General features: G+C 45.7%; 1 protein-coding gene across 1 annotated transcript in view; it reads left to right on the top strand.

Annotated features, from left to right (window-relative positions):
• Nucleotides 1–14,621, top strand: part of COL6A3 (collagen type VI alpha 3 chain) — a 68,708-nt gene that overhangs the window by 2,634 nt on the left and 51,453 nt on the right. The window contains exons 3-5 of the mRNA XM_044675684.1: nucleotides 5,503–6,105; nucleotides 11,188–11,772; nucleotides 14,007–14,606. Coding sequence (XP_044531619.1) covers nucleotides 5,503–6,105; nucleotides 11,188–11,772; nucleotides 14,007–14,606 — 1,788 coding nt within the window. The remainder of the gene's footprint in view (nucleotides 1–5,502; nucleotides 6,106–11,187; nucleotides 11,773–14,006; nucleotides 14,607–14,621) is intronic.

The raw sequence follows: 14,621 nt of genomic DNA on the forward strand, positions 1-14,621 counted from the left end.
TCTCCTCTCCTCTCCTCTCCTCTCCTCTCCTCTCCTCTCCTCTCCTCTCCTCTCCTGTCCTCTCTCTCCTCTGCTCTCCCCATTGTCAAGGTCTCCATGTAGTTAAGGCTCCCGCTCCTCCTTCCAGCTCGTGAAGTAAGGCAGGTGTCCAATGGGCTCCCCTACATGGAAGTTCCTAGTCATAAAAGCAGGTGCTGACATGGGCAAGTGGACAGCTCTCTTCTTGACCCCCTCCAGTGTGGAAGATGGAGGAAAGTGGACAATGGGTTTGGCCAAGACTTAGTGGCATGATAACAAACTCAAGGATCATTCAAAGATAATTCATGGGGTCATGAGTTAGACTTGGAAGGGAATGAAGCCATCTAGGAGGTCATTTAGGAGATTGTCTGGCCCTCATTTTCCAGAGGGTCGCAGAGGAGTTCAGAGGCTCGTTTTAGGTTGCAGGTAACTAGCAGAGCCAGGATTTGAACCCAAGATTCCTCACATCCGTTTTGGGGAGTCTTTTTACTTTTTTATACTAAACCTCCTTGGGATGTTACACCTTTGCATCCCTTCACTTTGAGCCCAGGAGGCAGTGGACTACAGTGGACGGAGTGTGGGCTTTAGCGTCAGGGGACCTGGGTTAAAATCCTCTCTCTAACAAGTGCTTCCTGGGTGAACTCACCCAAGTCCCTTCAGGCCTCTTGGTCTCAGTTTCCTTCCTCGGAAGAGGGAGTTTCAGCTCCAACCCCAGGATTTCTTACAAGAGATCCTTTTCTTGGGACACCGAGGACCCTAGGCTGGAAGCACCAAGGCTCTATTTCTAGTTTGCTTGTGGATTAGGGAGGGTTCAACTGAAAGAGACCAGACACCAATGGAGCCAAGTAGGTTTGGGCTGGGAGTAATGAACAGGCTCAGAAGGATGAGGCTCTTGTGGGAAGGGCAGATGTTTGGATGGGGAGAGGAGATGGGAAGAGAAGGGAAAGGATGCTCAGGGCTTAGAGGTGGCTTGGAGCTTCTCTCCCAGAATAAATGGAACCCTTGCTCTCCTCCTCCCTCTCCTTCCCCCCAGCTGATCAGGCTGGACAGTGGGAAGAACCCACGCCCATGTGGGCACCATTGGGTTGCAGAGCTGAGCAGTACGTTGGGCCGGAAGGACTGAGATAGGAGGGATTGTTGCATGGACTCGATTTAACTGGAGCCTCTGATGAGGTCTGCAATTACTGGGCAGGTCCTGTCTCCATGCCAGGGAGGAGCCACCATGCTAGGTGGGACGAGGGATTGTCTAGGGGATCATTCCTTAGCGATAGGTTCCCTCTGTGGGTATCTGCTTAGCCAGGCCTTGGCAGTCGTGTTTGCGAGGGAAGGTGGCCTTCCTAGGATGGTTCATCTGGTACACCTTTGGCCTCATCACTGGCTAAACGACCAGTGAGGCCTGGAGACCCTCGTCCCTCAGAGACAGGAAGGAGACATCTACCTATTGCTTCCTCTCAGTGTTTGTCATGCAGCTATCTGAAAGCCTCCTTCAAATGCCCCAATTCAGAAACCGACAAAGCAAATAAGAACACCAAAGATGGGGATCCAAAGGGAAATGGGGAAGCTTCGGTTGACTCCATTTGCCAAACCAATGAAAGAGAGTCCATCAGATTGTGTTTAGAAGTGAACGAAAGGCCTCGGCTGCCCAATCACCTCCCAAGGGAGGCTCTGGCGGTTCTGTGGGCACAGAACTGACCTCTGACGATGAAACCTTTGTTTTTATGCCCAGGAAAACATCTCTGCCTTCTAAGCAAGCTGACGCACTGGCATCACCAATATTCAGCCTCTTCATTTTTCTCTCCTGATTAACCCTGCTTCGTACGCCCACCGAGTCATCATTTCTCACTGCATGCTCCATGGTTTTATAGCACCACTTTGCTTCCATTTTACATTTTTGAAAAGGTTATTCAATAGGACGAAAGCCCTGATGGTTTATTAACTAGCAGTCATTATTTTTGCCTCCCCCCCTCCGCTACTCCTCTGGGTCATCATGTGTTAGCTGTCAAGCTTCTCCATCGTCTACTGTCCCCGATTTGCCCCAGAGTAGACTCAGATTGCCCCTAACTGCCACTGGGACGACCCTTCTTAGAGAAAAACAGGAACAATTCTTTATGCTAAAAGAGTATCGCTTGCTAAAGCATAGTTCTCATTTAAAGACGGGTTTCCCCCCTTTTCTCCATATGACAAAGCATGTTTGAAACACATGATCGAAATGCATCTACAATTGTGTGCTTTCCATGGGAAACCCCAATGATCCTTATTTAAAAGAAACCCCAAACCTTCACCTTCTGTCTTAGAATCAATCCCGTGTATTAGTTCCAAGGCAGAAGGACCGTAGGGCTAGGCAATGGAGGTTAAGTGACTTGCCCAGGGTCACCCAGCTAGGAAGTGTCTGAACTCCAGCACCTCCCATGTCTAGGCCTGGCCCTCAATCCACTGAACCACCTAGCTGCCCCCTCCTTTACTTTTTTTTTTTTTTGAAACCCTCACCTTCCGCCTTGGAGTCATTACTGTGTATTGGCTCCAAGACAGAAGAGTGGTAAGGGTAGGCAATGGGGGTCAAGTGACTTGCCCAGGGTCACACAGCTGGGAAGTGTCTGAGGGCAGATTTGAACCTAGGACCTCCTGTCTCTGGGTCTGGCTCTCCATCCACTGAGCTACCCAGCTGCCCCCTCCTTTACTTTTTAAAAGGGAGAATGACATATTCCAATCTGAGATGTCCAAAAAGCACAAACTTCTCTTGGTGGTTAATGATTCCATGATGCTCCACTTCTTTGTAACCCTTTCACTTTAAAATGCCATGGACATTATCAGCCGGGGGCCAAGAAATGAGAAAAAAGTCCCCTCTTTTTCTAGGATTTTTGGGGGAGAGCGGACAGCTTCTGGGGAAGGAGCTTGAGTGAGCTAGGGTTCCCGGGACATTCTGGCTCCCTCACCTAACCAGCATGCTCTGAGTTGTTTTCTAGTCCATGCTCCATCATTGTGTACGTGAGTACTATGGTTTTGACGGTGATGACAAATTATCCAACGTTTTCCCAGCACCTGCCCTGCTTTAGTAAATGCCTAGTGTTTTTTCCCTCAAGAAGAATGACCGAGGGAGTGGGTTCGAGGGATTGCCCTAAGGATACCTTTCCCTTTTTTTGTTTTCTGATCTGACTTTTGGTCAGAAAGGAAAGTGTGTCCCTAAAGAGGGAGTGTGATGTTGTGTGCTTGGATCGTATGACTGAGTCATGGAAGAACGGATCTTTGAGGACATCTAGTCCATCCTTCTCCTGGTACCTATGAGGCTGTTTAAGAGATGAAATGACTTATCCATGGTCAACCCTGGAAGAAACTCCCAAGGCAGGTGTTCTGACATCCAGTGGAGTCACCCGAAAGGCTCCCAATGAACACCGGAGAGCTGGTAGCAAGTAGACTCCCTGACCTTTGTTGTCCTCAATGGGACTTTGCCAAGATTCATCGACAAGTCCCAGAAAATGAATTTGCTCGTTTTTTGCCCCTCTCACAATGGGATTCGTAGCTGTACGTGATTTGTGTGGCCCGCCCATAGTCAACCCACCCATCCACATCATCAAGAAACCCACCAAGATCACAGATTGGCAACTCGTTCAGAACTCAGAGTCTTACAGACTTGATTGAGGTCAGTTCAGGGTTAAACGATTTGCCCATTTATTATTATTATTAAGGCAGATGACTTCATGGACCTCTGCCTGACTTAAATCCAATTCACACATGAGTTACAACATCATCCTGTGATGTCATTGGTCTGCTTCAAAAAGGAAGAACGAACAACACTATAGCTCGTTTGCATCAGAGGCAGGATTCGAAGCTAGATCTCATGGATTCCACTGCTAGACTTTGACCAGCCATTCCCTGTAGACTCATAGTTCTGGGCCAAAATGGATCTTAGTTCAAGTTCCAATCTGTAGCTGTGATGGAAGAACATTTTAGATTTTAGGGCATTTAATTCCCAATTCCCACTGAGAGTTCCCAGGGGACCATCTTATAATTGTCAAGTAAATAGGAAGATTGAAAAACCAGTTGGGAGAACTGGCTTACCATTAGGATCTCTACATTAAAATATAATGGGGAAAGAGCCTATAGATAGTCCCATATTTTAAAAAAGCGTGCAGCAATATCCTTGAAATGACTCTAAAATTCTAAATAGTGTGTGTGTGTGTGTGTGTGTGTGTGTGTGTGTGTGTCTGTGTGTCTGTGTGTCTGTGTGTCTGTGTATGTGTGTACTATCCCTACCTGGTCTGATTAGGCAGTTAAAAAAAAGGAATGTCAACTTTCCACTGAGTCCAGAAATCCTACGTCAGTGTGGCTGTGGTACTTCCCAGAGAATCTTTGCATGTTTTGTAGGCTTCAGGGTGCTGTTCTAGCTTTGGTGCTTCCCCATTTCCAGTAAGGAATGGAAGCTACTTGAGGATTATTATGAGAAGAGCAGATATGCTGCTAGTGAGCTCTCCATTCCTATTATTAGTCTGCAACAGGTAACTGCTACATAAGCTTTTATATCCCCCCACCATGTGATCAAATTAGGGTTGTTCCCCCCCCCCCCAAAAAAAAGAACAAGGTTGGATAATTATGTCATGACTGGTTTCATATCACCCTGTTTAACATCGTTCTGCATTCCTTGACTGGATAGAGGTGAAAATCATTTTACAATGCCTAAGGAGTGCCAGGCAGGATCTGAGTTCAATGTGTGTACCCATCATGGCAGACAAGGAGCCTGATGAAGCCCAAATGCTAAATCTTATTAAGCTACTCATTTGGTCTTCCTGCTTTAGCTTCCCTCCTCCCCTATTTATAAAAGCGAATGCATTCCGCCATTTTGAAGTTGCCCTTTCGAGTAAGGACAAACCACCCCATGTCAAAGACATCTAGTAGGTGATGTCATGGATAAAGGCTGATGGATCTGGGATGTGGAGAGCATCATCTCACACTCATGAGCTTAGATCACATTCAGTCGTGTCTTCACAACTGAAAACGGAGAGGCTTCAGCAATGCTTTGTTGGCTTTCTCCTTAAGAATTTCTTGGACCAGAAGACATTAAAAATTCCAATTGGTTTTCTCTTATGCCAACCGACCAACTGACAAGCATTTATTAAGGGCCTACTATGTTCCGGGGAATGCACTCTCTTTTGGTTATTGGCCAGTAGATTCCATTTCAAATTGACCCCTCAAAACACTTGGCAGAAGTCCCCAGAATATGGGCTCAACACGTACCATTATCAGCCGTGGGATTTTCTGCCCAAGACGAGATTAGAAGCAAAAGTCCTACCAAGATGTACCAGGTGCCTCTCATCCAACCAGAATGCAGAACTAAAGGAGATTTTCACATTTCTCACTCAACATGTGGTGTGTATTTTCCCATATCCGTGTTTCTTATTGGTTTCCAAAGAAACATGTCAGAATGCTACGTGACTGCATGGAATCACTCATTTTTAACGCTTTCACATTTTGCATTTCTTTCTTTTAAAGCGCAAGAATCTGCTGACCTTATTTTCCTTATTGATGGATCAGACAAGACTGGAAGTGCCCATTTTGCAGCCATTCGAGATTTCCTTGTAAATCTCCTTGAGAGACTTTCCATTGGAGCTCGGCAGATCCAAGTTGGGGTAGTGCAGTATAGTAATGGGCCCAGAACCGCCTTCTCTTTGAACAGCTACTCCACAAAGGCTGATGTTCTGGATGCGGTGAAGGCTCTTAGGGTCATTGGTGGTGAGGAGACGAATGTGGGGGCCGCCCTGGACTTTGTGGTGGAGAACCACTTCACCCAGGCGGGAGGCAGCAGAGCGGAGGAAGGGGTTCCCCAGGTGTTAGTGCTCATAAGCGGCTCCCAGTCGACTGATGACATTAGAGATGGGGTGGTCGCCTTAAAGCAAGCTAGTATCTTTTCATTTGGCCTTGGGGCCCAGGGTGCCGACAGGGCAGAGCTCCAGCACATTGCTACCGATGAAAATTTCGTGTTTACCACCCCGGAATTTCGTAGCCTTGGCGACTTACGAGAATACTTACTGCCCTACATTGTTGGAGTGGCCCAAAGAACAATTGTGTTGCAGCCCCCAACCATTGTCACTCAAGGTATGTATACCGCTCTGGACATCGTTGAATGGATGGGTTTTTGTGGGTTACCTGGATTTCAGTTGGAAGTAAGGCCGGTAATGGAGCAGATTTCTCTATGGAAAAGCCATAAGTCAACATGACCTCTCAGCCTCATGGGATGATAACCTCACGTTTTTGGAGTCTGGTGTGGTACTATGTAGTTTCAGAACAAGAAAGCTTCATTTATTAATGGTTGGCTCTTGGTGTGACATGAATCATTGTGAAGAGAACTTTCTAGACTAGCTCTGCTAAGAAATCTTGAAAAATAGTATATTTCCTGGGAATTTAAATCTGCCTAAAGATTGGGCTTGACCGATAGCAGTTGGTTGCTTGCCAAAGCAACTCAAGTGGAGGTCAGATGACGTACAGTTAGTGGCTTCCTGCCTTCTGGGATTTTTGACAGTTTAATGCCTGCTTAAGGTAAGAAGTCTTGAATTCTGCTTTGGAAATAGGACTTTTGAAAGATTTGAAAAAAAATGTCCTTAACAATCAGCCTTCTGGGAGGCGTAAATGCAAATTCTCCCATGTGTGGCCTCTTCTTGATTCTCTGGCCAGTGTCGCCTTCATACACTTTGGCTGAGATACCACGGCCTTCCTGGGCTTCAATTTACTCACCTGAAAAATGAAGGCTAGACAAGAGGGCCCCAAGATTCTTCCTAGCATGAAGAGACTATTCTTTTGTGTTGTAAATATAAATTGATGGGAAAATAAGATAATTTTTAAAAATCCAGCTTTAGTATAGTTGGTGTCACTTGGAAATGACTAATTTCATCTTAATATTTTATGATAACTAATTTAAATAATGTAGATTTAAATTGTTTTTCCTCTCAAACAGCCTCTCTTGCTATAGTCCACCAGTGCATCAGGCAGGAAGATCCAATTTGGCGATGCTTTCCTAACTGGAAATTTCTGATAACTGGACTGGGCTGGAGTTTGTGCTTTTGCATTATCTATGAAAGTAGGGTTTGCAAACAAAAGGAAATAACCAAAAACATCTTGAATAAATTTGTTCAGAAAATATTGGTCTTGCTAGAGAGGATAAAGTCCTTTATAGGGAGCTCATTTGAAGTACTGAGACTTTCCTTCCGTAAGAGACATTGGAATGTTATGAGACCATCTAGCCTAACGTCTACCCAAATGAGGATCCCCGCTATAATAGACCTCATGAGTCATCATCCACCCTCTCTGTTTGAAGACCTCCAATGACGAGAAACTCATTACCTTGCCAGAAACTCTATCCATTTTTGAATGGATGGAAAAGTATTTATTAAGCAGTTAACATGGGTCAAGTAATGTGCTAATCCCTAAAGAGATAACTAAAAAAATTGAGTCAGTCCCTATTCTCAATGAGTTCACATTCTAAATGGAAGAGAGAATAAGTTTTTGCTTCTCCAGGTTAATTTCTTTTTATTAGAAAGTGGAGGAAATAATTTATACCAACCAACATAAGTTAAATTTTGTTATTTAACTTTTATATATATTTATGTTTCTGTTGATGATTTTTCTGCTTAGTTAATGACATCATAATGTAAAGCATCCCTAGCAATGATTCCTGGCACTGAGTGTAAATTAAAATGTTGCTGAAAACTGTCTAAATGACGAGGGCTAGGATGCTACAGCAGCAACACTGAGAAGGGATTAGCCTTCTTCTTCTTGGCCTCATAGGACAAAGCCAAGAGCACTAGGGGAAGTTGCAGAAGCAGATTTAAGTTCTAAAGGAGGTCAAAATGGGGAACAGGCCACTCTGAGAGTTGGTGCTTCCTTCTCATTGGAGATCTTTGAGCAGAGGATGGATGGCCATTTTTAGGGATGGTGGCTGGTGAGAGGACCCACGTTGAGGGTGGAATTGGACCAGTTGGCCTCTGATATATCCCTCTCTAAAACTGGGCACGAACTGTTCATGTCACTGTTTGAAAATGGTGCCTAGAGTTGCTGAGAGGAAGTTATAGGTGCTGTTGATTCACAGCGGGGCAGGGCAGGTAGCCAAGTGGATGGGTTTTAAAATAGATGAACAGTTTCCTAGGAGTCTTTCTGTTGAAATTCTGGGTCAGTACAGAGGCTCTGCTATTTTATAGAAGTGTTTCTATTTCTGACGTATATGTGAGAGTGGATGTGTGTTGGAATTTCAAACACTTGGGGCCCGAACTATCAAATCACATAGTCTCTTATGTTCTTATTCAGAAACTTTCCTTTTTCCATCTATATTCTTTGTCTTTGGGGATCAGACTCAATGACCTTGGAAGGCATATTATATCAGAGAACCTGGTTCAGATGTTGGTTCTACCATTTATTACTTCTGTGACCCTTGAGCAGGGCCTCTCTGGCCTTCAGTTTCCTCCTCTGGAAAATGGAGGGATTGGACTAGATGGCCTCTGAGGTCCTTATCTGTTCTAAATCTATTATTCTCTGAAGCTTTGAGGTACTTTCAGTTCCTTGAGCTTGTCATCTCATGTTCCTTTTCTTCTCCCATTTCCCTTCTACTGGGGAAGCAAGAGGAAAGAGCACTGGTCTCAAAGTCAAAGGGTCTGTGTTCAAATTCTGCCTTTGATGCTTATTCCCTGTGTGACCTTGGGAAAAATCACTTAAGTTCACTGGATCTCTGCTTTCCTCTTCTGTTAAATGAGAGGGTTGGTTTAGATAGTTCCTGAGGTGCCTTCTAGCTCTTGCTCTAGGTCTATGTTCCTTGCTCTATCATCTCCCCCAATTCTCTAAGGATTAGTACCACTGGTGTGAGAGCTTGCTGAGTTCTTTTCAGGGCTTCTCACCCTCTTTTGGTGCCCACCTTTCACTCAACTTTCATTTGTGACTCCAAGAATCTGTAGCGTGAGCAGCAGCCATATTCCAGTAAACCACCTCACCAGATGGGTTAAACCAGGTTGAGGGCAAACGGCAGGTCACACACCCATTGGTGAATTAGGAGGTTGTCTGCTAGCGAGCATGTGAAGACTGATAGAATGGGCAGATGAGAACAATTTGTTCCAGCAGTCAAAGAAGGATCTTGGAGCAGTTGCTGTGGAGCACTTAGAGCTTGGCCAGACATGGAAGATGCCAAAGTCATTCACCACATCCTAGGCCATCGCCAGCAATCCTGACTCTGGAAGAGAGAAGGAAGCTGATGACTTTGTGCAACTCGGCCTCACTTAAATCCGATTCATGCACAAGCCAAGTCATCACCCCGTGACGTCATTGGTCCTCTTGGGAAACAAGAACAAATGACCATGTTAAACGTTTTCCTTTACACCAAGCCCATATTTGTCTCTTTGAAACTTCCACCTTCTGCTCTTCATTCTGCTTCCTGGATCAACAGAACAAGTCCAGTCTCTCTGAGCTCTCTTCTTTTCTCCCTCATTTCTCTATAGAGTATCAACTCTAACACTCAAGTTTTATTCCGTTCTTTCCATTCCAAAGGTTATTGTCCTCGATGGAGAAGAGAGACTCAACATTAGAGTTGAGCACCTTTGTCTTGTTTCCCTTTTCAGGAATCATAATTCATCCCCAGAAGCGATCCTATCCTTTCTTTGACGCTCTGGTTTTCCATTGTAGGCCTAAAAACAAAAGGAGTAACCATTAAAACCCTAGATTATGTGGTCCCTACATTTGCTTTCTAGCCTCAGGCCATTCTGACTTTTGGCCCTCCTGACTCTCTTCAAAAGATTATTGCATGTGTTTATTTTTGACTTTTGTTACTCACTTCTCTTTGCTTCCATGTTCTGTACATGTTTGCTTGTTGGGTTTGACTTACCTTTTTAATAAACCCTTGGAAATCTGGAAATTTTCCCAGTTCTTGGAAACACATGGGGATATTGACTTCTCTCTCAGAAATTTTAGCATGGAATAGTTCCTTTCGCTCAAGGTTCCCATTATTCTCTCTCCCCCTCTACCTCCCAGTAACTAGTTCTTCTATGTTAGCAAGAATCAGATGCAGAATAAAATTTACCTTTGTTGGTCCCTCTACTTGTAGGGAGATTAAATAATCAGGACAAATCAAGAAATGATTAACTGCTCTTTATTTGGCTCTGAGGGAGCTCTAGTAGATATCCAGATAATTCAAACATCCTGTCATTACTATTCCTTGATCTGTACTGGGCTTGTGGTCTGTTTCTGTAATGCTTAGTTAGTGCTTCCTTCTGTACAGGTGGACTATAATATACACGAGGATGATAAGATCACTTAGGTTTTGCTTCTTTTCTTTTCCATTTAAAGTTCTTTGATATACTTCTCTCCTTTGGCACAAGAAAACTTACCTGTGCCTCCAAGATGCACGGAGTATTCTCTATTCTTATTGCTATTGAGATGTGGTCCTACACGTGGTCTGCTGCTGCTACTTCCACCAAAAGGGAAAGATGCCTTTTGTTCTTCTGTTTTTGACTTTACCACTTTAGATCCTGTGGTTTGGGCTCTTGTGGTATAAACTTGAACTTTTAGAACAGAATACACTTTCATGAAGAGACTTCTGTGGTCTTATTTAATTGCATTTGTGTCCGTTTTCCTTTTAAACAAGTTTTTCCACTTTTGTTTATTTTTCAGAGTGATTTAAAATCACATTGTATTTTCTGAAAAGTGAAGCTTCGAAGATTCTCGAGGGGGGAACCCCACAAATCTCTAACTCCACCTTAATTCTGCTTTGGCATTTAGGCTCACTGGGTCCTGTGCCCTTGAGTCAGTCACAGGGTTACATTTGGGCGGAGATCAGTTCCAAATTTTTTTTGTTGCATTTCTAATAATTCCTGTTCTTGGGACCATATATCAAGTGGTGTATTTGGGGATCAAAGAAGATCTCATTGAATCTGGGGGAGTGATATCCCCAAACAGGCAGTGGATCCCAATCTAATTTGCTCCTATTTAGCTGATTTAACTATTACTAATTGTTTTTCTTTAGGGACCAGGGTGGCTCCAACTTGAGCATATATATTGCCCAAAGAACTCCCGACTGGAAAACTCTTAGTATTAAATTAGGCAAAGAAATGTAGAGTCTTCGATCCCTTCCTAGGTTTTTAGGAAATCGAGTTGAATGTGGGTATTTGAGCCTGTCCACTTACTATATAATATTACTGCCTGCAGTCATTGAAGTCAACAAGCGAGATATAGTCTTCCTGATAGATGGCACTTCTACGCGGGGATCGGCCAACTTCAATGCCATCCGTGACTTCATTTACAAAGTCGTCCAGAAGCTGGAAATCGGACAGGATCTGATTCAGGTGGCCGTGGCCCAGTACGCCCACGCCGTTAAGCCGCAGTTCCATTTCCAGGACTTCCACTCCAGAAGGGAGGTCCTCAGCGCCATTCGCAGGCTGCGGCCCATTAATGGCTCGGTGCTCTACACGGGGGCCGCCCTTGACTACGTCAGGAACAATTTCTTTAATAGTTCCGTTGGATATCGGGCCACCGAAGGGGTTCCCAAACTCCTCGTGTTGATCACGGGAGGTAAGTCCCTGGACGACATCAGCTACCCAGCCCAGGAACTGAAGAGGAGCGGCATCATGGCCTTTGCCATTGGGAGCCCAATGGCAGACAGAACGGAGCTAGAAGAGGTTGCCTTCGACCCCTCCTTGGTGTTCGTACCGGCGGAATTCCGACCTGGGCCCATGCAAGCCATCCTCCCTGGCTTTCTGTCGCCTTTAAGAACTCTTTCTGGAACCACCCAAGGTATGTCCCGAATCCCAAGTAGAGAGGTAGTCGTTAAGGGAGATCTTGGAGAGAGAAAAGGATTTGGCCTCTGTCGCTAAATAGAATCCAGAACAGACTACTGCTAAAAAAACAAAGCCAAAAAGTAAACCAAGATGGCGATTATTGTCGAGGTCCCTTTTTATTTGGGGTTGAGAAGCCTGGATCTTGGGGGACCCCAAATCAGTCTGTAACGGCCACATATTCAAAGGGGTCTCTGCTTGGGGAGGAGTCGTGCCGAAGCCTGAACTCCATCCTCTTCCGATGCCCCAAATAAAACGGGAACTCAAGCAGGATAGAACGTTAAAGCTCCATTTTAAGTCCACAAACGATTTCCTGCGAACTTTGCTCTGGGAACCGGTAACCCGAACGGATTCGATCCTCCCAGCCGTCCTTAATGAAGATGAATATCACGGAACCACCACCTCTCACCCTAACCAGCTTCTCCGAGCCACTCTGTCCTCCTCCTCTCTTGCATGACTGCATGCCGGGTCTTAAGATCATTCGGCATCCCTGGATGCCCCGCCATCTTAAGGCTCAGTTGTCTCTCTGTGTTTTACACTTACCACCGTCCCACGCCAAAGTCACTGAAGCTGATTGTTCCTGGATAGTTTAGATCCTGCCGATTCCCAGATTTAAACAGAGGGCTTAGCGGCTAGATCCCAGGGCTAGGAGAGAAGGTGACGGGGTACCTCAATGTCTCGAAGGCATTGGCTAAGCCCAGTATGGAAAATGATTAAATTCTGCAGGATCCAAGGCTATTCTTTTCTGCAGTGAGAGGCAGGGTAGTACAGTGGATGGGGATCCCATCTCAGTTACTTCCTAGCTATGTGACCCTGGGCAAGTCACAAGCTCTTTGGGATCTGTAAAACGAGGGGGTTGGACTTGAGGACTTCCAACGTCTCTTCTAGTTCTCAATCTCGCTATGACCCCAGTCACGTATTATAAGGAGCCCTTTTAAATGCCCTTTTAAACTATCTTTATTAAAGTGTGGGGCCCTTCAGACGCTTCCTTTGAATGTTGCCTCGAGCACATATTTTCTCTGTCCCAAGACTAACCTTGGCTCTGTGATTTTCGAGGCAGAAGGAAATCATCAGGGAATAATGACGTGTTCTCAATTAGAACACAGGACTCCAGGGAGGAAAGGGGACTCCAAGATATGGACTTTTGTTTCCCTGTTACTATACCCATAGCCCTTGCTTGGGAGGACTCTGCAGTCCTTGGTGGAAGGGATGCCAACTTTTGTATTTATGGTCACCCCCCATTCTTGCCTCAATCAGTTTGGCAAGACCTATTGGCCCCTTGGCTCTCCTGCAGACAATTTTTCAAAACACTTTGCCTAGTGGGAAAAAAAAAGACAAAATAAAGCAAATCTGGGTCAGGGAGAAGGACCAGGTCTATAACTCCGTTGGTCCAGAAAATTCTGCCAACACAAACCCTTGCTTCTCCCCTCCAGTATGCAGACCAAGTTGAATCCCATTTCCTTTACCGGTTTTCAACGCCTCTTTTCCAAGTTAGTGATCTCCAAGTCCTTTGGCCAGTCTTCAGTCCTTCTCCCGTCCAAGTTACCTTTCAGCTCATCCATGCCCTTCCTAAACTGTAGGACCATCAGAGTAGGGCCATCGTTTTTTAGTCCTGGACATCATAGCTCTCCAAGCAGCTTAAGATTGAAGTAACTTTCTTTGTCTGCCCTTGGCACTCTGCAGGCTCATCTTGAGCTAATAATCCACTAGGAACCTCCAGATCTTTTTCACAAGAAAAAAAAAAGCCACATTTGGTCTCAATCAGCTATTAGAAGAACAGCTCCAACCCGTGTGAACAATCTTCCCCAACGGGAGGAGATTGTGAGCGGAGCCGGGGCACTGGTGTGTGGGCACCTTCCTGGGGCACTGGGGAGGGCTTCCACCACTCTGCTGCTGTCTTCCGATGCTAGCCACAGGGGGGAATTAATCGTCCGTGTGTTCTGTGAGCTCCACTTGGTTCCTTTCCTTGGCCATCCAAATGCTTCACCAGTAGCAGTAGTTGAAAAGAAATATGCAGAGCCCTCTGTCATATTTGAGGCCCCGGGCACGCTTGTCCTTATCGTGTGTGTCTGTGATCTCGGTGCGCACATGTGTGCCAGCCCGCTGCCCGGCGCGGCACACATGGTCCAGCCTCCCGCGGGGTCATCTCGCTGTGTCTGAGTGTCTCACTTTGTTTTCTCTGCTCCACTACAGTTCCTGTAAACAAAAGGGATATCATCTTTCTTTTGGATGGATCGTTCAACGTGGGAAACGCCAACTTCCCTTACGTGCGCGACTTTGTAATGAACTTAGTAAACAGCCTCGATGTGGGCTATGACACTATCCGGGTCGGTTTAGTTCAATTTAGCGACACTCCCGAAACCGAGTTCTCCCTAGACACATACCAGTCCAAGTCAGATTTGCTTGCTCGCCTGCGGCAGCTGCAACTCAAGGGGGGGTCCGCTCTGAACATTGGCTCGGCGCTTGATTTTGTGCGCTCCAATCATTTCACGGAAGCTGGCGGGAGCCGGATCCATGAGAACATCCCTCAGCTCCTCCTCCTGCTCGCGGCGGGGCACTCGGGGGATTCTTACTTGCAAGCTTCCAATGCTTTAGCCCGAGCCGGAGTCCTGACCTTTTGTGTGGGTGCTAGCCAGGCTAATAAGGCAGAACTCGAGCAGATTGCGTTTAATCCCAGCCTGGTCTATCTTATGGATGATTTCAGTTCCCTACCAGCCCTGCCACAGCAGTTGATTCAGCCCCTAACCACATATGTTAGTGGCGGTGTGGAAGAAGTTCCACTTGCCCCGACAGGTAACGTTTACATTT

Source organism: Gracilinanus agilis, chromosome 4, assembly GCF_016433145.1.
Source record: "Gracilinanus agilis isolate LMUSP501 chromosome 4, AgileGrace, whole genome shotgun sequence".
NCBI lineage: Eukaryota > Metazoa > Chordata > Mammalia > Didelphimorphia > Didelphidae > Gracilinanus > Gracilinanus agilis.